At 40.1% G+C, this 26525-nt stretch overlaps 1 protein-coding gene across 1 annotated transcript in view; it reads right to left on the reverse strand.

Annotated features, from left to right (window-relative positions):
* Nucleotides 1–7674: 7674 nt before the first annotated feature.
* TRIM71 (tripartite motif containing 71) overlaps nt 7675–26525 on the reverse strand; it is a 76689-nt gene continuing 57838 nt past the window's right edge. The window contains exons 2-4 of the mRNA XM_077268979.1: nt 24211–24378; nt 16196–16330; nt 7675–14367 (exon numbers count right to left, since the gene is read on the reverse strand). Coding sequence (XP_077125094.1) covers nt 12916–14367; nt 16196–16330; nt 24211–24378 — 1755 coding nt within the window. The 3' untranslated portion in view covers nt 7675–12915. The remainder of the gene's footprint in view (nt 14368–16195; nt 16331–24210; nt 24379–26525) is intronic.

Consider the following 26525-nt stretch of genomic DNA (forward strand, 5'->3'; position numbering starts at 1 on the left):
CACGGAGTTATGTAGCTTGTGTCAGGGCTGTTGCCACATTCAAAAGCCACAGACAGTTGGAATGATTGGGTGACACTCATTTTCCTACATGTCCTGAGTGTTTCAGACTGACAAGATGGTTGTTTCCATTTAGGATTGGCTTTAAGCCCCCACATTACACCAATATCTAATTTTGATGGGTTCAGACAACACAATGTGTATGGGAGTCCTGGACAATTGTCGGGGGGAGATACCATCCCAGTATGTCTGATTTTGAACGGTTGATTCATGTGTTCTCATGAATATAAACAGCCGCCAAGACTGGCAGTGGTCATCTAAGAACTCAGGAGCTTACTGACAAATCAGCACTCCTGTGGATGGAAGAGTAGGACAAACTATCAGCTGAAGCATTGGTCGGACACACAGCCATCATGTGTACGGCGAGATTTAGGGCCTTTATGAAGACCTTGCTTCCACAGTTGAGTAAGGGTACCGTCTCACAGTGGCACTTTGGTCGCTACGACGGCACGATCCGTGACGTTCCAGCGATATACTTACGATCTCGCTGTGTCTGACACGCTACTGCGATCAGGGACCCCGCTGAGAATCGTACGTCGTAGCAGATCGTTTGAAACTTTCTTTCGTCGTCAAGTGTCCCGCTGTGGCGGCATGATCGCATCGTATAACAAAGGTGTGCACGATATTGTATACGATGTGCGCACAGTAACCAACGGCTTCTACATCGCAAATACGTCATGAAATTATCGCTCCAGCGCCGTGCATTGCGAAGTGTGACCGCAGTCTACGACGCTGGAGCGATAATAGAGCGACGCTGGAGCGTCACGGATCGTGCCGTCGTGGCGACCAAAGTGCCACTGTGAGACGGTACCCTAAGTTAGAGCAATTGCTGAGCTTAAGAGGGCCATACACATGAGATAGATGTTGGCAAATGGAATGTTGGCTAACCTCTATTTTTTGCTCCCATCCTCTGAGCGCTTGGCTCAGCTAAGTGTTCATGCAGTAATCAACAAGGAGAGGAAGAGAAAAACTGGAAAACTTGTGACAGGAGCTTTTTTTCAATATTAAAACAAAAGGGTCAGTCATTAAAAATCCAACTGCATGATGCTTTTCTTCCCCCGACAATATCATGAAGAAAAAAAAAAAAAAAAAAAGGAGGTCCCCATACACATTAGATATTTGTCTTTTCCAGCTAAGATTGGTGTGCACATGGTTGCACTTGCCGGATATACTAAATAAAAAATAGTGAATATAGTTAACATTTGGTTAAGGGTTGGTATTCTCTAATTATGTTCTACCGCTTTCTCCCCCTTCTTAGTCTCCTTTAATGTTCTACTTCTTTTGCGTCCCTATTACTATGCTATGGTACGTACTGTTGATAGGTCAATTAGGAGTTTTCTTGCTGACCCTCTTTCCAATTGAGCAGGATGAGATACAGTGATCTCACTGGTCCAGAAGGGTCAGCGGCGGGAAATTTTTTTTTCAATTAAAAGGCCCTGCTTTTGGCAGTCTCACGATAGTTAAGTCTCTCACACTTTTTTTTATTTATTTTTTTTAAAGGGAACCTGTCACCCCGTTTTTTCCGTATGAGATAAAAATACTGTTAAATAGGGCCTGAGCTGTGCATTACAATAGTGTATTTTGTGGACCCCGATTCCCCACCTATGCTGCCGAAATACGTTACCAAAGTAGTCGTTTTCGCCTGTCAATCAGGCTGGTCTGGTCAGATGGGCGTGGTGTCTTCCCCCAGATCTTGCTTAGTTTTCCGTTGGTGGCGTAGTGGTGTGCGCATGCCCAAGGTCCCAAATCCACATCACAGGGGAGTGAAAAGATCGCGATGTGCTGTATTTCATTGGTGATCGGTGGGCGCAGCCATCTTCCTTTGGCCGTGCGTGCGCAGAAGCGGTGCTCTGCTGGCCGCGGCTTCAGGAAAATGGCCGCGGGATGTCGCGCGTGCGCAGATGGAGATCGCGGCGGCCATTTTCCTGAAGCCGAGATGCGAACTCTGCTACAGGAAAATGGCCGCCGCGATCTCCATCTGCGCACGCGCGGCATCCCGCGGCCATTTTCCTGAAGCGCGGCCAGCAGAGCGCCGCTTCTGCGCACGCGCGGCCAAAGGAAGATGGCCGCGCCCACCGATCACCAATGAAATACAGCACATCGCGATCTTTTCACTCCCCTGTGACGTGGATTTGGGACCTTGGGCATGCGCACACCACTACGCCACCAACGGAAAACTAAGCAAGATCTGGGGGAAGACAACGCCCTTTTGACCAGACCAGCCTGATTGACAGGCGAAAACGGCTACTTTGGTAACGTGTTTCGGCAGCATAGGTGGGGAATCGGGGTCCACAAAATACACTATTGTCCAGCACAGCTCAGGCCCTATTTAACAGTATTTTTATCTCATACGGAAAAAACGGGGTGACAGGTTCCCTTTAAAGAATCAGTCACAATCCATCTTGAAAAGACGGATCCTGTGCCGATTGTAAAAAACTGATGCACTGGTTCCGTTTTTTTTTACGGATCCGTTGAAGTAGTTACAGTCGCAATTTAAAGAAACAGAATTCTGTGAAGAGAGAGAGATGAAAACGGAAGGCCATCCGTCGCTAATAAAAGTCTAGGGGAAAAAAAAAAATGGATCCAGCAGCAACATCTGCTGGATCAGTTTTTTTTTTTTTTAAACGACGGATTGTGACCGATTCTAAAAAACGGATGTGTGAAAGAGGCCTTACAGGATGAAAAGAAGTACAGCCAACCCTCACGCAAATTTTGTTAATTGTGTTATTGCTGTAGTGTTTAGTAAGCAGGGTACAGGCGCCCAGCCAAAGCTGGGTGGACTTGATCAATATTATAAACTTGTTTTTTTCATATGTACATTAATGGTTTTAATATTTATTTTATTTGGGTACCATTTTAATAAACATCGAGGCCTATTTTATCCAAAATTGGGGTTGGTCTCATTTTGTATTAGATACGTAATTTAATTAATTGTTCATATTAAATCGGCATTGTGCTCCCCCATGTGTAATGTGGCCTTAAACATTTTTTTTTTGTTTAGCCAGTCCAAGCTACTCTAAGACACATTTGGAGACAATAGGTCAAACAAACTTGAGAACATAAAATTGTGAGGTATTGCTTTAACACAGTAATTCAATCAGAATGCAACAATTATTTTAAATCTCTTAACACTATTTAGACATTTAAAACCTTCTAACATCTCCTGAGCATGCAGATTTGGTACACAAGTAAAACTGCACTATAGGCAGCAACAAAAATAACACAAAAGCAGCCAAAAAAAAGAAACAAAAAAAAAAACAACAAAATACAGAATTAGCCTCTCCTGCCCAAAAAAACAAACGCATATAGACTAAGGGAGAAATGGCTCCAAACCCACAGGAAAAAACAACACGGTTGATACAAATGAACACACAAGGGGAAGAATTACATTATGACACTTTACATTCATTTTTAAGTACCGCTCCCTAACTCCAAGCTACTGCTGGGAAGCAAAGGAATCGGTCTGAAGAGGAGACGCTGCAAGAAAAAGATTTCTACCTGAGTTTGCAGCAAGGTAAGTACAATCATTAACAGGTCTATGACCACGCATTTTTGTTTTTTACTTTTTTTTTTTTTATCTTCGCTTTGTATTAGATCTACACTTGTGATTAACCCTTCCAGAACAGCAAGATTAAGTTTTCCAGATCAGCAACTGAAGACTTAACACAAATTAAGATGGCCGTACACACACATTTGCTTAATCTTAATTCATCCAGTTTTCCTGCACTACAGCAGGAATGGGAAAATCTGGTCACAGAATATACCTAGATCCCGCATTATAAACTCTAAAAAAAATAAAAATTGGTAATTACATCATTTATCATAATTTTAATGGTAATGTATAATAATCATGCATAAAGAATGCTTCAAGACGACAAAGCCTTTTTTTATTTTCAGAGAGGTATACACACAGCTTCGATCTATTAAATGGTAGGTGGGTCTGTAGGGCCATCTTAAGTATGCGGAGTGATCGGAAATTGAATCATGAAAATTGTAGACCAGCAGTAATGAGAACATTTAAAAATTAAAGTCTGTCAATTCTGGATTAAACCTGTCAACCACAGCTGTTAACCACCAGTTGACTACATACAAGCCAATAGGCGGTCATTCAATAGCCTGTTTAGACCAGCCGACTGCATTTTCATGTACACGGAACGATTGTTAAAACTATCATTCTGTGCCTATAGAGTATCATTGTACACATCAGCGCCTGTCTATCTACACAGGACAATGTACTGACGAAAACTACGAAGAAAGCCAGCATTTTTGCTTATTTTTTGGACGATTCCTGGCCTATTTAGGTGGCCAGACCATTTCCAGGAATTATTGGCCAGTCTAAAAGCAGCATAAGCCATTAGTGTTTTAATTCTTTGTCTTACATCTAGAACCACAATCAAGGCTGTCTATAAAGCATCCATTTTCCTGAGTACCTATCAGTAATTTGGTCTTGCCTACAGAAAATGTGTTTCCAATACAATAGTTCATTAAAAAAAGAAAAGTCAAAGGAGCACTGGAAGGGTGCAACATATTAGGATATATTAAATCACAATATTTTCTCGTTAAGGATCTTGCATCAGAAAATGGATTTCCATATGTAATCTATACTGTAAGTTTTTACATTTTGAGGTATATTCCCTAACCTGTTCAGTACTTGAACGGGGACAGCAAACATTGGCTGCTGAGGTATATGCACAGGACTGGACTTAATGTCTAAGAGCTGGTGGATTATTTCCATTTGATGGTTTAGTGGTTGTGAAGCTGAGCCAGTTACTTTTGGCACCTTCTAGACCTTTGGCAACACATTAATATTTTATTAGACAAGAATTGTACAACGCTTAAAAGGAACCCGTCGTGCTGTTCATGAAGTCCGATCTGTGGACAGGATGGTATAGAGGAGAAGTTGAACATAATATACTGAATATTTTCCAATAAACCTATAACTTGCATGCATATAAACAGGGATTTCAAGGAACAGAATACGAGGTCAGTGGGTGGTCCTATTCAGTGACTGACAGCTCTCAACATGTACAATCATACAGGGAAGACTGTCAATCACTGAATGGCACCGCCCACTAGACTCGTATGTACAGAAACCAAGGCTTTCAATGACGGAAATGCATAGATTACCAAAATTTCCCACAAAAACATATGCCAATCTGATTAGACCCTACTGCTCTATAACATCCTGCTTGCGGAACAGATCATGGTCAACATGACAGGGTCCCTTTATTGTGATAAACGGTCTGAAATTATATTGGTATAAGACGTCCCAATATAATTGTTTTACTATTGATAAGATTAAGGTAAATCTAGAATTAAGGGACATTTGTAGTGTATATAGCATTGCAGGAAGAAGGCATGGAGGTAACAGAAACATCCCATTGTATTTCATTACAGATCACAAGCAATGACATAACTGCAAGGAAAAGCATACCATGTCATATACACACATCAAGGTTATAACCCCTGGCCATAAAAATACCTGTAACACATGCACGGAGAAAGTCTCTGTGACACTACAAGCATGCACCAAATTATTACGTTTGGGTAAGTAAAACATTTTCCATTTATCAATGAGTTAATCTATTCCTTGTATTATACTTCATTTTGGAAGAATTTTAATCTTTAAAGAAAAATGTCAGTCTGGGATGGGGAATGGAATGGCATGCCAAACTCCTGACTCCTAGCCAACAGTCTGGTGGCTACTGATATATTGTCTAGCAAGCACAGCATGAGGGTATGTCTCCTATATCTCAGATCTCTAAAGAAACCTTAAACCCATAAATACATTTGAGAACATTTGTCTGAACCCCCGGATGTTGGAAGCGTGGCTGACTAATGTGTATGGGTGACCTCCTGATTCTTCATGGTCAAAAGGTTCTAGCATGGTGAATTACAAGGTCCAATTCTTTAGTCGGTTTGGCCGAGGGCTCTGCAGCAGCTTGAGAGTCTATCAGTATCGAGACATCTATTACATAAAGGTGTTTAATATATGGCTGCATGCAAGCACTACCATGTCTGTACCCATGCAATGCCCACTGTGAGATGCATCACCACATACCAACGCATTAATAACATGAAATGTGAGGCTCATATGTTCATACCAAGTAAACAAAAACTGAAACTGATGAAAACCTGATACACGTTATGTGGGTTGAACTCAAAAAGTCCATGAAAAATGGTATTTAAATGCCATTTATAAGGAAAGTAATGAGCAGGGGGTCTCCTGACCTGTACTGGACAATCTCAAAAACAGATCCATTCACAAGGACTTCAATGATGTTGTGATAAACAGATCCAGCTGTAATCAGTTTTGTTTTTTGTTTTTTTAGCCAAAATGAGAAGGTCTGCACAATATTTTTATCTTTCCAGAAAAATAATTGCTGCTGGGTCCATTGGTTAAAGGTGATCTTTCATTAGGACCAACCCTCCTGTCTATATGGACATGCAGGTCATCAGAAGCTGAATAAAATGATACCTTGATATCCATGATCCTATGGCTTATTCCAGAGAAAGCCATGTTTTTATTTTATGTAAATGAGCTGTTAAGATCTATGGGCAGGACAGAGATCTGTATGAGAATCTACCGCCAGGGATTATGTTTAATAAAAGAGTGTTACCCATATGGATGGCTTAGGAGAGTTGATTCTACTGACAAATTTACCCATATGGATGGCTTAGGAGAGTTGATTCTACTGACAAATTTACCCATATGGATGGCTTAGGAGAGTTGATTCTACTGACAAATTTCCTTTAAATAATTGAAATCAATGTGAGCAGATCAGTTTCAGGGCATGTGCACAAAGTATTTGTATCAGAAATATTTGCACCAGAAACACTGCATAAAAGACACTTCTTGCATGTGTCTGACGCCTTTCCTCCCTATTCATTAGAATGAGTGAAAAGCGCTGCAAAAGCACTGAAGGAATTGATACGTTGCAGATTAGAAACCGCTTTAAATCTGCAAGGAAAAAATAAGCAACATGTGCATGAGATTTCAGAAGTCTCATTCATTTTGCTAGTACTGTCAACTACAGAATTTTGGTACCTAAAATTTCTGCTGCAAATACTTAGTGTGCGCATACCCTTGAAGCCGCATGAGGTAGAGGCTGAGACACTGGTTTCAGAGATGTGTTACTTATTAGGTTGTGTGCGGTTTCAATACAAATGAGGGTTTTTTGTCAGCAGGAGTCTTGGTCCTGGTCCAACCCTTGCCTTCAAAACTCATTAGCAGCTTACTGTCAATAAACTGTACACAGAGAGCTGCTAATCACAGATGTGGGCGGGGCTGGCTTTCTGAGCTCTGCTACATGCTACTGTACATCTAAAAAGCCCAATTGTGTCATAAGTAGTGATGAGCGAGTGTACTCGTTGCTCGGGTAACCGAGTATTTATGACTACTCGGAGATTTAGTTTTCATCGCGGCAGCTGAATGATTTACAGCTACTTGCTTACATGTGGGGATTCCCTAGCAACCAGGCAACCCCCACATGTACTCATCCTGGCTAGTATCTGTAAATCATTCAGCTGCTGCGATGAAAACTAAATCTCCAAGCACTAAAAAATACTCAGAGGACACCCGAGCAACGAGTACACTCGCTCATCACTAGTCACAATGGCTGCACCCAGTAAACTAAGTGATATATCGTTGGAATCAGAGTCTTACTCTACATTATTCGGCTCTCATATAAGGTAGCAAAAACCCTGGGGCACAATTCCTTTAAAGAGTATAAGTTTTTCAGCAGTTTGAAACCATATTTGCTTTTGATTAATTTCAAATAGATTACTAGAAGTGTGAACTCAGTCTTAAAATGTATGTTCTGCATTTATGTACAATAAATGACACAATTTACTTTATTTCAAGTAGATCTGTTATAGTAAGAAAAATACTGTAAAGTATTAAAAGTGCAGCACTTTTTTTCTGCTGTGAGTGCCACGCTTTTAAGATTATACAAAAAAAAAAAAACGTACTATGTGGTGATTCAATTAGACATTGAAAGAACAGGTTAAAAGTAAAGTTCCCATAAAGTACAATGAACCAAAAGCCAGGTTCACACAGCAGTGTTCTGCCTTCGCCAACGTGATTACTTGTGTAAGGTGAATAAAAAGGAATTCTAAAATGACCAGTCACATGGTAGTTTCAGCATGTTGCACTTTTCTTTTGCAGCATGCTCAGAGTGTGACGTTTTGTGTTTCTCTCTGGTGTAAATGAAGTGTTCGGTAACTAGTGATATTTCCAACTAAGCCATATCCTCCAAATAACTGCATTAACCAGGAACCAATCTGGAGAATAAAGTCTAAAAAATCCTAAACAAATTGCAACAGTTAACATTTTCACAACTGTAAAAACTATATAGAAGTCAAGGTTCCACTAGATTTCCGATATCATGCAATGCCTTTCTCCATGGAAAAATCAGAATTTTCAGCAGTCAATACTCTGAACAGAATGGCAACATGAGATTATTGGTATAGTATATGTATACAAAGAGCACTTGGAAAAAAGTTGACAAAAAAAAAAATCTTTGGTTTTTAGGTTTCATTTGTAGAAATACATCACATTCACATTTAAAAAGGGAAGATTTGGGTAGAAAAATACCAATTATAATCACACACATACATTCAATGTCCTAGAGGCATCATTTGTATTTTAAGCAATAAACTTAGATCAATAACAAAAACACAATGTGGTTGAACGTGTGCACCCCCACAGAAAATTTTAACAATATAAAAATTTTAGATATCAGATTTTTTTAAATTACATTAATTTTTTTTTCTTATCTTTGTAGAAGTTTAAAGGGCTAGGGGGCTTTCACTCTGTTCTGGCAGCCGTTCGTTGGTCCCTTCGGGCTTCTGTCAACTTCCAGCAAAACGGGATTTGGACGTATGCGCTGACGGGGCCATAGACTATAATGGTGCCGACAGGGTGAACGTGTGCTCTGTCGTGCATGATTTTTGGGCATGTACGCCTACTGGGAATGGACACTCAGACAAACGGGTGCCAGAGCGCAGAGTGAAAGCACCCTTATTCTGAAGCTATTCCAGGAGGTCACCGGTGCCAGTTACTTAACATTCTACCGATGCTTGCTGGAAGAATGATAGTCCAGTATCGTGCACTTGTCCTATTCTAGATTTCCGCCAGGACGCTTGCACAATCAACAGGTGATGTGCATCTGGCACAACAGGCATCTGTAAAAGCATGTACTGAGCAGTCTATAGGTACCATGCTACTGCTTTGTACAACACCGATCCGCAAAACAGCTGTGGGTATGATCATATTTTCTGTTTATTTTTTTAAGAGTTTCTGTATATTAATCCTTTAAAATCCTTAAAAAGAAAATCTGCAATGCCTGAAGATTCACCAAGGAACAATCAATTCTGGTGACCTCAAATTTGGCTAAACTAAATAGCAAGAATAATTATTGGCAAAAATCGCAGTGCCCCACGGGACTGCACACACATTTTTTAATCCAATAGGATTTTTCACATTTACATTTGTCCAATTTAAGTCGCAGCCATACAAATAACTGACAACCATATACTGTTAAGACATGAAGACACAGGAGATGAGGCTGCTGCGACGCACATTTGTTGGCCAACAGTGTTATAATTTTGCAAGAAAAATTAAGATATTATTCTGAAATCTGCGTGCACACTGGAATCATTCCTCGAGTTGTGGCAGGGATTGCAGATGGCAATTGCATTGAGGAGACCAGAATTAAACACAACATTTTTTTTTTTTATGGACCAAGATATGTTAATAAATATTGATTTGAAAAAGCCAGTTATATAGTATTTGGTAGTCAGCTAAACAATTTGGTTTAGAAATTGTCACAATTTGCTTAATTTACATACAGGACCACATGAAGGCCAGGGACTGAGACTAATGAGGGATTTGTATCTGTATATTTGTCAAACTACAATTACTAGCGCATTTTGGCAGCCAGGAAAATTAAAGCACAGATGACCTCCTGCCACTATATAGCTGCTGTGATCAAGTTATTACTCTACATACATATTGTAACCTCCATTTCTCACTTATCTACTAATACAAGTTGAAAAGTCAGATATTAAACACCTCTTAAAGAGGGCATACTTATACTCAACTGGCATCAGAGCATTAATTACAGCCAGAACATTAACTGGAGTGAGGTATAGAAATGTTAAAAGGGAATCTGTCAGCAGGATTTCATCCCCCGATCTGTTTATGCGTGCATGTAGCTCTTACAAGGACAAGTCCAGCAATACCTTTACATGACTAGTTCGTTAATCCATTACTCAGAAATTAGCAATTGAATTGAGAATTTGAACTAAGATTAAAAATCTATTGTAGATCTGAAGCCTTTGTCACTCCAGCTTTACTCTCCGCCCCCCACCGCCTCCTCCTGATTGACTAACAGCCACTATACTGTGTGACTTTAGGCAAAGGAGTGTTTAGTCAAGCAGGAGGCGGTGGTACTTGACGGGGAATAGAGCTGGAGTGACAGAGGCTTTAGATCTAAAAAAATGACACTAAGAAATTTGCATATATATTCAAACACTGATTTCTGAGTACCAGAGGAAAGGACTGGACATGTAAAGGTATTGTTGAATTTGTTTTTGAAAGAGCTATATGTGCATATAGTTTGGAGTATAAAATACTGAAGTACTGCTGACCAATTCCCTTTAATCCTTAAAGCAGAGCCACTGTTTTACAGACATTGTTTAATCCAGCCTTCTTTTCGGCTTTATATAAACGGAAAAAAAATAAATAAAAGCAAGTGCAAATCAGGGAGAAAAAAAATAATGCTCATATTCACACAGACAGATAATTTGACTTGCAAATCTGTTAGGATTTGTAACAAAAAAAAAAAAATGGAAAAAAAAATTGACAAACTTGACTGACGTCAGGAGATTTATCAATCTTTGGTTGAGCAGTCACTTATTTTTTCTGTAAAGCTTCATTAATATTAAGACCAAAATAACAATAAAAGTAGTAGTACTTGGGAGGAGCATCACAGTATAAAACTTAATTTGGTGAACCAAGTCATCTGGCCAAATATGTCAATTTTTAGGTTTGGTCTCAAAATGCAGTTCACATAAGTAAGGCTGTATTCACACACCAGTGGGGGGTTGTTTGTGGCGTTTTTAAAAAGGTCAAACATTTTAAGGCCAAATTTTAACACTATACACAAAAGCATACAGAGGTCTGTGGCATCTATGAGGAAAGCTTTTATCAAAATAAAACATGCTCCATGACTGGCTTTTTTTCTAGCATTTTTCACATAGGCTTTTCTAACAGAACTTGTAAAAATACCTAAAGAACAATTGTACAAAGGGAAACCATTTTTTACCAAAAAGCGTGAAAAAACAGCATAGAAAACTCAAACACCTAAATTGCTTTTTTTTTTAGCAAGCTTTTAAAACTGCTGGAAAAAAAACCCAAAACATTTTAGGTGTGAACTAAAACCATATGCCGGTAAGTAAATGCCAACATGATTGGATTATTATTCTGCAAGCTTCTTTTTATTTCTTTTTAATATTGTATATAAAAAGAAATAAAATCAACAGCTATCAATCATAAGATTTGTGAAGCTGGATGTCATGAATTGCAGATATGGATGCAAGCGAGACATACAATACGTCTACCAAGGTCTCTGCAATAACACCCCCCCCCCCTTAAAAATTAAAATACAATAAGTCCATGATATAAAAATAAAAAAGTAGAATAGTCTTAACTCTTCTATTGTAACAATAACCAACTACACGACAAGTATACTGATCTTTACAGCAAGAAATTTGCTGAACACCAATAACACGAGTGCTTTGGCGTCCAGTTACTTGCTGGAAATTTAGAATTGGTGTTTTTATGTGATCTCAGGCCATGTCCAATAATATTTTGACCCAATAGCAGGTTCATAAAAAAATAAAAAAAAAAAATTATATACCGTATATTAAAACCACCCTGCCGTTCTGCCTGAATGTAACCCACAAAATGCTTATTTTGTTTCAACAAGAAAATAACTTGACCTTTACATGTTGTGCTTCATCTTTCACAATTTTCAGCCTCAAGGGTATTTAAGAGGAACATGTAATAAAAAAAAAAAAACTTGGTGCAATATTAACACACATACAGTCAATTGCAAGAACACTCAAACATCCAAGACTGGAATTTGTTAAAAAAAAACAAAAAAACGCCGACTTGAAAACAAGTAAATCAAATCATCAATAAATCCAGGATAAACTAGGCATCACACTACTAAAAAAAAAAATACATAAAATACGGAAAATAAAATGTCTTCAGTTTTTGAGGTATGACATTTGTTCAGAAAAAAGGTTTTTAAAAAATACACCTTGTAGAATTTGCATATTGAGGTAATTCTCGTATCGAAACGTACTGAGGTAATAGCAATATACAAGGCGTCCTCTGTTGCAGCAGCACGGGGAAATGAGGAATTTAAAATTTGGTTAAAGAGGACACAAGTGTTTATAACAAAAAGAAAAAAAAAACCTGTCTCAATTATTCCTGTTATGGTTTATAGCCCTTTTTGGCTTTTTCTTTCTCAGCAAGAGATTTTTTTTTTTAACATTCTCTTATCAGGTGTAGTCTGTTTTGTTTCAATCATTCAAATTGAGGTAAGTTGATAATTTGTGCAGGATCAGGAAAACAAAGAAAAAAAACAAAAACAAATCAAAATAACACTGAGGATGAGGTAGATTTTTTCTTATCCCAATTTTGTGTTCTTCACAGGTTCTACTTCTGCAGTTATAATTTGTGTGTTTACAAGAAAAAAAAAATGAGGTAGGTGCTCCATCTTGGTGTACATTAGTTATATACTTCTTGAAAACATTTCCCTGAGACAATTTTGTGTTGAAAGCTGATTAGAAGGCTAGAACTCGGTCGTTACCAAAGTCCACCACAACAATTGTGCCACCAGGTGTGACAGCTATGCCGGATGGACGATCCATCTGACCAAAGCCACTTCCATGAGTGCCAAACTTGTAGAAGAAGCTGCCATTTGGCTCAAAAATTTGTACTCTGTGGTTTCTAGAGTCTGCCACAATAATGCGTCCTTCTTGATCAACTGCAACACCTTGTGGTCGCAGGAACTGCCCATTTCCTGTACCCTCTGTGCCCAAGAAATGTGCTGTCTGGCAATCTTGTTTGATGATCAGCAGTCGGTGGTTGTTGAAGTCAGTCACCACGAGATAGCCATCATGACTGAATGCCACTCCACGTGGGGAATCAAAATGCTTCCAGAGAGCACCTTCAAAACCATACTTATTTAGGAATAACCCATCTGGAGAAAATAATTGAATACGATGGTTACGAGTATCGGACACCAACATCACCCCTTCTGAATTAATAGCAACATCCCATGGATAGCTAAACTGCCCATTCTTGGTCCCCTTCTCTCCAAATTTCAAAAGGAATTGGCCCTCAAAGGTGAAGACTTGAACACGATGGTTATCTTTATCAGCTACTATAATCCTACGGGAACTGTCACAAGTGATTCCAGCAGGGCGATCAAACTGACCAGGTCTTGAACCCAAGCTGCCAAACTTGTGATAAAATGTGCCACACGGTTTAAAAATCTGAACGCGGTTGTTGCTCCTATCCGCCACAATTATATACCCTTCTTTGTCCACACAGACACCCCAGGGACGACAAAGCTTTCCGTCAGTGTCACCTTCTCCTCCAATAGAAAGTGAAGGGAGACCAATGCCAGAATAGCATCGTCCCGAATTCACATGGACTTTAAAAGGGCTGTTTTCAATGTGTTGATTGCACACCATTACAGAAATGAGGTGTTCTCCCTCAAGCGGAGGTCTGTAACTAACCGAATATGTACCATTCAATTGGTCAGTAACATCAGCTGCAAACAGATTTCCATCGGGACCCATCACTAGAACAGTTATGAGATCACCACCTGATAAACGAACTTCACCATCATGGTCATAAGCTATTACTGTGAAAGAGGCAACTTGTCCTTGAATGGCTCGTTTCAAGCCTTCTCCTGTGGCTTTTGTTAGTGCTCCAAATGCTCCACTACTTACTAGACCCATAGATTTGATTGCAACATAAATGGCCTGATCAGAAGGAGTAAACACAATTCTGTCATCCTCTTGAACTTGTAATAAGCCTCTAGCATTTTTTAGATCTTGCATTTGGGCCAAGACGCGGTCACGCGCTATGAGAATATCAATCGTACAACCCTCTTCTAAAACTTGCTGAACTGCATTGATTGTGCTGTCCAATTTTTTTAGAACCTGGTGGAGCTTGTCAACCTGGTGGTAAAGGGACTTGACTTTCACCTGACGAATTTTCTCAACCTAAGAAAACAAAAAACAGGAGACGGGCCTGGTAAAATTTTCCAAGAAGCCATGAATTAAAAAAAAAAAAAAAAAAAAAAAAAAAAAAAAAGCAGCAGCAAAGCATGTCATGTTCAAAACGCTCTACAAACATTTTAATTAAATATTAAAAGTGTCTGTCCCTAACAGGGCTTATGGATGTCACAGAGGGACACTACAGAGACCCAATAAGCAAAAACTTTTTCTTTTATCATAGCCTTTATCTAAATGGCCATGAACTATAGGTTTCCTGTGATGTCACCTTTCTCAGCGATGTGGTCCGATGCGAGACGCATCTTTTGAGGGCAGGTGACGCCATTTCCAGTTTCCTCTGTAGCAATGTACCCCAGTGTGCATCACACAGTTACCCCATTGCGTCCATAAGTTATTTCTCACCCTCACCTTTGACACAAGGTATGCGCTTTTCCAGTCTGCACAAGGGATTCATATACAAAGTTTTGATGGTGATACCGGATAGGTTGAGAGTTTATGCTACATCTATATTACTTGCACAGGGAGCTATTTAACTGATGCAGTGGAGTTTACATAGATTAGTCTACACTTATAGTGCCCTTGATAAAGCGTCGAGGTGAAACTTATACCTACAGGGATTAGTATTTTACTTTACTGTGCTGCAACCAGCTATATTTATGTACCTCTAATATTACATTGATGTATACTATATGGGAGAGGAAAATAATCTCCATGTTATTACAGACAGGCAGCATACCGGTGGAAGGATCACCCTTGTTTGCAAACTTTTCCCAGTGTTGTGCCTCCTGGCACAACCTCACCAGGTGAGCAAGATTCACGTTGTGCTTTTCTCACCAAGTAAGACTGACTCATCTACTACGCTTAAGATAGTGCTCTCCCTCTTTCCCCTCATCCTCTTTCCCAGGACTTCATTCACATTGTTGTATACTACTATCGCACTATGCTCATATTTAACCCAACCTTATTACTCTGCTAGAAGTTTTACTGCTATGTACAGGTTACTTAATTGTGTAATTCTGCTAATATCTCCCTTGTATTGTGTTGTCTTTTTTGGCTGCATCTTCTGCTTCTACTTCATTTTGAATAAATTATATTGATTATAAAACCTAGAACTGTGAACCTTTGAGATATTCCTTCTACTGTAGGTATAAAGCCATGTGTTAACCATTGAGAAGCAGGTGTTTGTGTATATGCACTGCCAGTGAAAGCTGAAGGATTACGGTAATTATCAGGTTATAACAGCTTTTGCAGGCAAAATAAGCTGTTTGCCTGGAGTTTCTGTAAAACATATTCATGCGGTCTCTCTGTGATGTGACTATGATGATGTAGGGTTTTTTGACATGGTAGAGCACAGGGCCCAAAAGCAAACGCAGGTCTGACTCACTAAGCCGCAGAATTATACATTTTCGGCAGGAAATCCATAAACCAAATGTCCAGGTCACCTTCCTTTGAAATGGAGGATACACTCATTTGGAGATATACCCATCATTTTAATAGACTAGACACTCGTTCATCATTATTCAAGGTTTTAGATCTGTCACATTCAAATGCTACACAGCACAAATCACAAGATGTATAATCTATAGCCAATATCCCTTAAATGTTTCTCTTCTTTAAAACTAGTTTGCTAGGAGGAAAATGTAGGCTTTCTGCAATGAATGCACAAAGAAAGGTCAGCTGGGAGACAAAAATGTACAAAAATTACCATGTGGGAAGGGAAAAAAAAAATGCATATATACACCTAGAAAACAAACTATCACCCTTACCCACCTTTATTGTAAGATCATTGGGGAGTCTGGGACAGAACGCTACTAACCTTCCATACCAGCTCACATTCCCTCTCCTCGAGTGCCTTCTTGTGTCTGGAGGTGACCGCTTTGATCTCAGATTGTGCGACTTTGGCTTTCATCTCAACTTTCTCTGCCAGTTCTTGGGCCTGTTCAAGGGTGAGCTGCAAGATGAAATAAGAAACCACCTTCACAATTAAAAAATGCATTCTGTTACATGCTTCATATCTCTCGTAATGTCAGACACCCTGCTATGAGCACGGAGGTCACGATGTTCACAGGACCCTCGGCAATGTATTACAGTGACCACACAGATTATTATGAGCTTGTTCGGTGTTACGGCCACTTCAGAATCTGCTTTAAAAAGTTTAAGAGCTATTTTGAAGCATGTATGCTAAACAAAACCCAATATTTCCTTGGAACTTTAAACCATCAAAGTAATCTGTATTTTAATATCCACAAACACACATACTTTTTTTTTTTTTTTAATTGAGCCTAATAATGTTGTAACTCCTTTTCATATGTTTTAAACAATGTGTTTCCATGAACCTCACAAACAAAGCTGTTAACATTTAATCCCTGTTACAATGTCGTTCTGGGGTCCTAAAACTGATGGATTAAGAGTTGTTTAAAAGCCCGTCTGTTAGTACAAAATGACTGCATGGGACATGGCTTAATAAAAACCATACCCTCAGAGGCGATGTCCAGGTTTATCATAAAAGTCTGTAGTCAACTCTATAGGACTGCAGACTTGTGACTCCTCATGTCCTCTCATGAGGCTCTCCATGCATGAGTTGTGACTGTCACACAGCCACATTTCCCTGAAGAAGCCAGTAATGGCGAAACATGTTGGTGGGAGGGGGAAGGGGCAGCAGGTTGTTTTTAGATCAGATAGTCCACACCATTGCAAAATGCCGTAAAAGTGGTCCGCAGTCACCAAGGCTAAAATTTAATAATAATTGCTGTCCTAAAAGCTAGTGATAGTTTTAGTACTTTCCCATGTGAAACCTATGTACGCTGCAAAGGCTAATAGCCAGCAGAATGAATTACTATAACTCGCATAAAGGGAGGAATTGAACAATACCTACCCTCATGTGAGACCATCTATCATTATTAGATCTATACACTAATAGGAAAATACTTCCCAATATTTTCCACTGTAGTAATAGCCCCCCAGCAGTTTATAATCACACTGCTTGAGGAGGTATTACATTGATGTACACCAGCAATACATCAAATCATATCATCAATAACTACTGTGGACTCTACATTAATAATGAAAATATTGTGCTCATTAAAAATAATTTATCATTAAGAGGTATATTTTATTGTCTAACAATCTTTAGTTAAGGTCTATTTGCCATTTAGCAATTTGGTAATTATTGTCACACAGCCGTGACACATGCAGCTGCGGCGCCGATCAGCCAGCGCGCTCCAGGTATCCGGGTTCCCTCTGCAGCTTATTCCATAAGTGCTATAGCTTGCTGAATAAGCCCTGATCTGAGCAAATTCGCTCATCTCTAACTCGAAGGCGTTTCAGAGAAAACAGTTTAGGCAGCTGGCGGGGACTACAGGGAGAGGACTGACTTGCTGGCTTCTCCTTGCCACACTCCAGTTGATTGACATGTCTCTCCCTACATACAAACTTGGAAGAGACAGGTCTATTAAACAAAGAAAGGACAAAAGCGACCACATGCTTAACATTTATCCCGAAAATTCTAAGTATGAAAGCCCAGTAGTGTTAAATGCTTGGCTCCAGGGATTTGTGACCTAAATATGTAGTTAACATATTTGTTAATGTGTTGCTTTATTTAGGTAATAAAAGCTTTATGCTACAAAAGTTTTACAATGGGACTTACAAAGAGGGAACATTTAAATTTTTTTTTAAAGTAGATTTATATGAACATGGCTAATATGATATTTGCAGGTCTACATATGACAACTGAAAACTACTCTTTGTGGTTAGCATTAGGCCAGAGGTCTACCTTAATATATTTACTTTTATACATGGGGGAAAAAAAAAACCAACTTATTTAACAATGGAGAAAACAAATTATAGACCTGAAAAGATTTTATTTTATTTTTTTTAACTTTAAGAAATAACAATTGTGTGATCTTGATAACACCACTGGAAACGGGTAGAAGAAAGCTCACCTGGAATAGGCTAGCACCACATGTTGGGTAAATCAACATCCCCTTTATAGGACTATTCGAATTGGTTACATTCTGCTCCCCGACCCTCCCTTGTGAGGAACAACGCCTGAAAGGTTTGATGGAAAACTGGCTGGGTGGCTGCAGAAGTAACCCCAGATTGGCAGAGCAGCAATAACAGCTCAGTGCTGCAGGGAGGATCACTTCAGCTGGAAGTAACAGAAGGAGACCTTAAAGACATGCGTTTATGGCAGGGCTATAAGCCACAGATCCCCACAGCTCTTTGTTATGCAGGAAGCAAAGCTGACAACTATGATAGAAAGTTGGTTAAAGATTAAACATTGCCTTCTTTAATGTGCCTCGCTGGGAGCAGTAAACTCCATCTTTCTATCAATTAAATACCTGAGCTTTTTCTAGGGGGAAACCAAACATGTGAAAATTAAGATTCTAACATCTTAAAAACTAATATATCAAAGTCTACCAAGATCATGCTGATCAATTTCCTGACCTGGTGCCAATGTGAAGGAACCGGTGTACAGATGATAGACTTTATGACACCCGAATACAATTTCCAGTGCCGATTTGTTTTTCTTTTGTGGAGACACCAACGATTTGGCTTACATTTCCATTCTTAGGACTTATAACTTTAAGGTTGAGAGAAGTCACAAGCCCACTGAGCTCAACTTGTACCCTGGCCATAGTGTACAAGTACTTGCTTAAAAACATACTTGCAAGACAGACATATTCTGGTATGGAGTTAGTAATTCGATTGAAGCCATTCTGGTCCGGTGTCCAGCCCTCCACATCAGCCCATCTTCATTTATACGCCCAGGATCTGGGCCACCTCTGGTGCGCACCAAACACTGTCACATCATGATGTAGGTCTTCCAGTCCAGAAAGTGGCAGAGGTGTCTAGGATGCCAGGCAGAGGGTGTCGGACGCAGAAGTGAAAACAAGCTGTCACTGAGGATTGGACTGGATATTGGACCAGGGCAGCACAAACTGAATTCTCATGGCTAGAGTCCGCATTACATTTGTTGTATTTGTGCCTTCAAATCTTCCTTGATGTATCATTATTCAGCAGGTTTGGGACAAAAGAAAATTGTGGATTGGATTTTAGATCCCAATTATAGATCCAGGATGGAGGTTTGCCATTTTTGTGATAAAATGAATGCAATTATCTCAGGTCTATATTGACTTCCATAGGGACGTCTCAACTGTAAAATACAGTCTGATGTATTCAGCATTTTGATTTTTGAAAAATCTAAATATGCAACTACCTGTGCACAAAAATATTTATCTGAATAAAATTATTTATTACACGACTTTTCCTTCTTGGTGTAGCAATTTCAATGTTGAGGAGGTAATATACAATTTACAAGGAGCAGCATATTTGAGTAGCTGCAAAGTGAAAATTTTTTTTTTTGGCGTCCTGTGGATATTGACTTGTAGTAACAGATTTTAATTCGGCAGCATGTCAATTTAATGTTGGAAACGAATTGTGAATTGACCCTGTTCTTTGAGAGATTTAGCAGATTTTGCAAAATTTACCGTACATCTAATAAATCCCCACCACAGTCCCTCCAAACGTTTCTAACTCCCTGACTACATATTCTAGCTATTCCATCAGGTATGAATACGAGCATGTAATATCTATTGCAGGACGTAACCTGAAATGTCATGTTTGTCCTAATGATGAAAACGTTTCAGTGAGTTTACCATGGATAAGGAGCAGGGGCGGGGCAATGAGGCGGCTGCAAAAAGGAAAATGAAGATATAAACTTGGAATTTTTGGACAATTCTTTTCTGCAGGCCTTTTTCAATGAATTTGCTTTGCAGAATAAGGCCATGTGCACACGTTCAGGATTTTTAGCGTTTTTTTCGCGTTTTTTCGCTATAAAAACGCGAAAAAAACGCTAACATATGCCTCCTATTATTTACAAGGTATTCCGCATTTTTTGTGCAAATGTTGCGATTTTTTCCGCGAAAAAATCGCATAGCGGAAAAAAAAGCAACATGTTCATTAAAAATGCGGAATTGCAGGGATTCCGCACACCTAGGAGTCCATTGATCTGCTTACTTCCCGCACGGGGCTGTGCACACCATGCGGGAAGTAAGCAGATTATGTGCGGTTGGTACCCAGGGTGGAGGAGAGGAGACTCTCCTCCACGCACTGGGCACCATATAACTGGTCAAAAAATAAGAAATAAAATAAAAAAACAGTCCTATACTCACCCTCGATGTCCCGCGCAGTGTTCCCGCCTCACCGCTGCACGCTGCCGTTCGGTTCCTGTAGCTGGTGTGCGGCGAAGGACCCTTGCCGATGACGTCACTGTCCTGTGATTGGTCGTGAGCGGTCATGTGACCGCTCACGTGACCGTGACGTCACGGAAGGCCCTGTGCGCACAGACCAGCTATAGGAAGACGAACGGACGCCGCTTATGAGATGTCTGGGTGAGTATAAGCATTTTTTTATTTTTTTTATTATTTTTAAACATTCTATCTTTTACTATAGATGCTGCACAGGCTGCATCTATAGTAAAAAGTTGGTCACACTTGTCAAACAGTATGTTTGACAAGTGTGACCAACTTGTCAGTCAGTTTTCCAAGCGATGCTACAAGATCGCTTGGAAAACTTTAGCATTCTGCAAGCTAATTACGCTTGCAGAATGCTAAAAAAAACGCGAAAAAAACGGAAAAAAAACGCAAAAAAAAAAATGCGGATTTCTTGCAGAAAATTTCCGGTTTTCTTCAGGAAATTTCTGCAAGAAATCCGCAACGTGTGCACATACCCTAAGAGTGACCATCAGATAAGACAAGACATGATGTGGCCCAGGCTCAATGAATTCATCTGCCACATGAGGACAAAACAGTTTTTTGTGTGCCCTAATGACCCTTCTGTGCAACCAGCTTTCTGACCCTTTGATGTTGGGAGATAACAGAATTACTTCCTCTGTGTTCTGCTAATGAGCTACCCCTGCAGCAGGCTCCACAAAAGTTAAAAAAGGCACTAGCCACCATTCAGCACCAGTAGCCTACAGGGAGGCAGAGGAGGAAGGTGCCAAATTACCTCATTTACTGCATCCTTTTCAAATTCATGTTTACTCTAAATGGATTTTCTTTCAGCTCCAGGAAAAAAGAAAAAGAATAAAAAAAGAACACATTGTCTAAGACAGGCCTTTATCTTTAGCGGTGTGCCCTAAAACTAATGGAAATGGCCAACACAGCTCACAGATGGCCTGAGATCTTTCACTGTACTCCTGGGATAGGATTGTCAAGATGATCCAAGGGTGTAACTTTCAATATATTAATCTAAAATGTGACGGGCTGTGTGCCTTGCTATCATTTTAAATAGATGCATAAAACTTTCATGGATTTTTAAAATCAAAATAAACTACCCAGAATATTAGACAAGTCTAACGCAAAAGACAAAAGATCTGAAAGACTCGCAGTTTGGGTTTATCAAGTACGGTACTACATTCCCCTACTACATTATCCCTTAACAAGAGGTCTCCATTAAAAAAAAGTGGTGCTCCCACGCTTGTCTACAGAATGAGAAGATTATATACAGGAGGTTTGGGATGTGATTTGGAAAACAAAATTTGACCATTGGTTTCCAGAACCTCAAAAGGATCCACAAAGCTGAGCAAGAAAATGTTATGTGGAACTTTACTAAACAGGTATAAGATCAGGATCAGAGATTCATCACGCATTGTAATGAGCTCCGCCATCCAAAATCACAAATTATTTTAAAATTAAGTCTATCATCTAGACTTTATTAAGTAGGCCACATACATAGGATTGTCACTAACTAGGAAGACTCCTTACAAGACAATGAATTAACACCATGTCAAACTGTAAAGAATTTAGCTGATGTCAATGTGACCAAATTTTTGTTTTCATTCATGTTTAGCTAGACTCATGAATCTTCTCAAGAGTAGACATAAAATTATGTAAGATTCAGCTGATACCGCTACTTGATCATTAAGGACTCTGGAAGGTCTCTGATACAGAGCTAAAATAAAATTAAATTGACAAAATATTTTCCCTGATCCTTTAAAGTATTTATGCCAGAAATCTGGAGCAAAACACTTTGAAAAGTCTCAAAATTTTGCAGCTTTTGGTGTGTTTTCACTTCAGTTTTGGCCATCTCAGCCAAAATGGGCGAAGCGGGGATGGGGCAAAGATGGAACACGGTGTAACACCCATGTTTACTTCAAGAAGAGTTTAGGAGTACCTTATGCCAAAATCTTATTCTAGTCACTGACTGGAGTAAGATTTGTGGCGAGGCGCACACCACTATTAAGATGCACCCGTTTCATTAATGTATGCCTCTTAACGAATCAGGTGCCTCTGACTCCACCACATCCCCTCAGAGATGGATGTGACCTTTTTATCTTATGCTTTAATACTCTTATCACAATGTCTATGCAGTGTGTTGATGATACTAAAGTGCAGAAATTAAACCTTTTACCATATTTGAGGGACACTAACCGTCTATAGACTACACAAACTTTAAGACCAAATTCACAAGTCTCGTATATGACAGACGGACTTTATTTTTATTTTTTTTTTATTTTTATTTTTAAAGGTCATGGTTTACCTCATTAAAAATAAAAAAAAACAGACCAAAGATATGTGAATGAGCCTTCAGACGTTCCTCTACTGTTCATTTTCAGATTTCAAACTGTTTTCAAGGATTAGAAAACTATGGCTGCCTTTCCCCAACTAAGGCTGCTTTCACACTAGCGTTCAGCAGGGCTGCAGACTTCCTCCGTGAAGCCCCGCCCTCTGCCTCACCTCTTCATTCAGCTCCGCCTACGGCTGCATGCGTACCCCATCTTTAACATTAGGTACGCAGGCCATGCAGATACCTCCGCATGCGTTTTGACGGTGCGTCGACCGCACCAAATTGCAACTCGTTGCATTCGGCGCAGGTCGCCGCACCATCAAAATGATGCATGCGGAGGCATCCGCATGGCCTGCGTACCTAATAGTAAAGATAGGGTACGCACGCCGCATGCCGACGTAGGCGAAGCTGCCCGGAGGTGTGGCGGTGGGCGGGGCTTCACTGAGGACATACGCAGCCCTCCATCCGCAAAGGTGAAACCAGCCTTACCCATACCCATCAGTGGGTGATGCCTGGTATATGGCAGGCTAGTATTATTGAAGTGAATGGAGCAGGACAATACATAACCTGAAGGCAGATGTGTAGCTGTTGTTTTTTGGATGCAAGAAGCCACTTCTTTCTAATCACGAAAAATCCCTGTAAATGGTACGTGTCTCGAGTAGTGCCAAAGTGAGACCTTCCACACTACTTCACCGCCAGAAAAGATCCCTCTGGAGAGTTTTTTGCTTATCGAATAAGAAGCGGATGTGGTAGACAAGTATGACAGGCATGCCAGAGGTCTTCTTTAGTGTCTCAATGCGGAAACTAGGATTTTAGCAATATCACCAGAAGAAAAACATTCTTTGAAGGTTTTTGGGAAAAACTTTCAAGTGAGAGGAGATGCCACCCCTTAGCATGTCTACATATACCTCACTGTGGCCATTCCTGGGCTATAATGGCTGGGCTGTTTTACAGGTTTTTCCAATTTAAGGTGCTACAATACTTCGTCACAAGTTACGTGCGCATATGGCTCATCCGGACTGGAAGCCTAAACTGAATCAGAATTCCCTAGCAGGAATCGAAAACAAGGTGAGCAGAAATGACCATATTCACTGTATAAGCTGCTGAGGAGACAATCAATCGCTGGCTCTATGCACCTACCTGGATGTAGACCACTTTTCATTTATGGCAGATGATGTACTAACTACATGCACTACTTCTAATATAAACCATTCTCTAGTTTGGGATGCTGCAGTATACATCTGACAATCTCAACATTCTTACCTGAACAGCCTGGCGTCCTTGCTGAACATCTGCCAACAGCTGAATAGTGAGGGCCCTCGAGTCTTGAAGAGCCTCTTGGAGATAGATAAAGCTGTGCCCATTGTGGCGTCCCATAGTGCACTCTCGACAGATAGGAATAGAACAAGGATCACAGTAGAAATGCAGAACCTAGAATGAAGTAAAAAAATGGCGCATTATAATAGAAAAACAACAACTTGCAGCTTACTCCAGGTAGAGCTGACCTATTCACATTGGATAAGTGATCCTATAACACTAAGTGAACGATGCTTGCACAAATGTCTCCCACATCTAGTGTTAAAGTTAACTAATGACTGGTATTCAATTTTTGCACTTTTTCCTAGGTTATCAGATTATGGGCAGCATGGTGCATCAGTGTTTAGCACTGTTGCTTTACAGCAATGGGTCCTCGGTTCAAAACCCACCAAGGACATCATCGGCAAAGAGTTTGTTCAGTGTTTGCGTGGGCTTCCTCCGGGTACTCTGGTTTTGTCTGAGTTTCCACCAGGTTTTACCATCCCCATCTCACTCCAAAGATATACCAGTAGGGAATTTAAATTGCGAGTCCCAATGGGGACAGTGACGTTGAAGCACTGCAAAATCTTATGGTGCTTTATAGGGAATCAAAAAAAAAAAAAAAAAAAAAAGAAGTAGATGCCAACTCTACCAATGATATCACTGCATCAGTAAATCCAGCTGGTAGGAAAACCAACTTCTTAACGACCATTTAATATTGTACCATTACTTTCTGCAGAAAACAAAACCTCTCATTCTACAAGGACAACCCAGTCCATATTCCTTATTAAATTATTAAGGTTGTGATGTGGTTCCAATTTGTGACCTCCATAAATTAAGGTACCTTCACACGAAACGACATTATAACGATATCGCTAGCAATCCGTGACGTTGCAGCGTCCTCGCTAGCGATATCGTTTCGTTTGACACGCAGCAGCGATCAGGATCCTGCTGTGATGTCGCTGGTCGCTGAATAAAGTCCAGAACTTTATTTGGTCGTCCGATCGCTGTGTATCGTTGTGTTTGAAAGCAAAAGCAACGATACCAGCGATATTTTACACTGGTAACCAGGGTAAACATCGGGTTACTAAGCGCAGGGCCGCGCTTAGTTACCCGATGTTTACCCTGGTTACTAGCGTAAAATGTAAAAAAAACAAACAGCACATACTCACATTGCGTCCCCTGCAGTCTGCTTCCTCCTCTGACTCAGCGCCGCAAAGTGAAAGTGAAAGCAGCACAGCGGTGACGTCACCGCTCTGCTCTCACTGTACGGCGCTCAGTCAGTCAGGAAGTGGACGCAGGGGGACGTGAATGTAAGTATGTGCTGTTTGTTTTTTTTAGATTTTACGCTGGTAACCAGGGTAAACATCGGGTTACTAAGCGCGGCCCTGCGCTTAGTTACCCGATGTTTACCCTGGTTACCAGGGGACCTCGGCATAGTTGATCGCTGGAGAGCGGTCTGTGTGACAGCTCTCCAGCGACCAAACAGCGACGCTGCAGCGATCGACATCGTTGTCGCTATCGCTGCAGCGTCGCTTCGTGTGAAGGTACCTTTAGCCAAGGCTGAGAGTCAGTGCAGTGTACCCTCCATGTATTACACAGGTAGCCCAAGGAGTTAATTGGCATTGTGTGATGCCTCCATTCACCTGCAATGTTGGCGCACAGACCGAAGTATACACTAATCAATTCAACTTAAAATTTTACAGTGCTGTTAATACAAAAAAAAAAAAAAAAAAAAAGTTTCACTAGGAAGGTTATATCACAGCTATTTAACATAGGAGTGTTCAATTAACAAGTAATGAATGTAAAATATTATCCAAGCCAAGCAAAAATGAAAACAAAGAAAAGAAAAAAAAGTCTTTGCATTCAAACCCACCCTTTTATAAAGAAATGTCCCCAAATTATCAGATTTTATTTATATTTGCAGTCATTGCGAATGGATATTGGAGACATATGTGCACTGTTCCTCTATGACTATGTAGCCAAATAATCAACCAGAAGCAATATATGGCCTTTATGGAGGTTCACACAGTATGGATGGGCTGTGGATTTTCCACCCAGATTTTGTATTTAATGTGGATTTTGCAGTAGATTCATATATATTTTTTTACTTTTGCTCATTTTATGCCACGTTTGGACACATCCTAATACTAGGTTCAGATGGATGTATATGCCCGTAATGACCCAAAAATACAGTTTTACAGGCATATGAGGATGTAATTCGGAGTCTGTTGACCCACGATCAGTTTGGCGCTGCGATCTGTATGAGGACCGCCATATGC

Source organism: Ranitomeya variabilis, chromosome 6 (genome assembly GCF_051348905.1).
Source record: "Ranitomeya variabilis isolate aRanVar5 chromosome 6, aRanVar5.hap1, whole genome shotgun sequence".
In the NCBI taxonomy this organism is placed as follows: Eukaryota; Metazoa; Chordata; class Amphibia; order Anura; family Dendrobatidae; genus Ranitomeya; species Ranitomeya variabilis.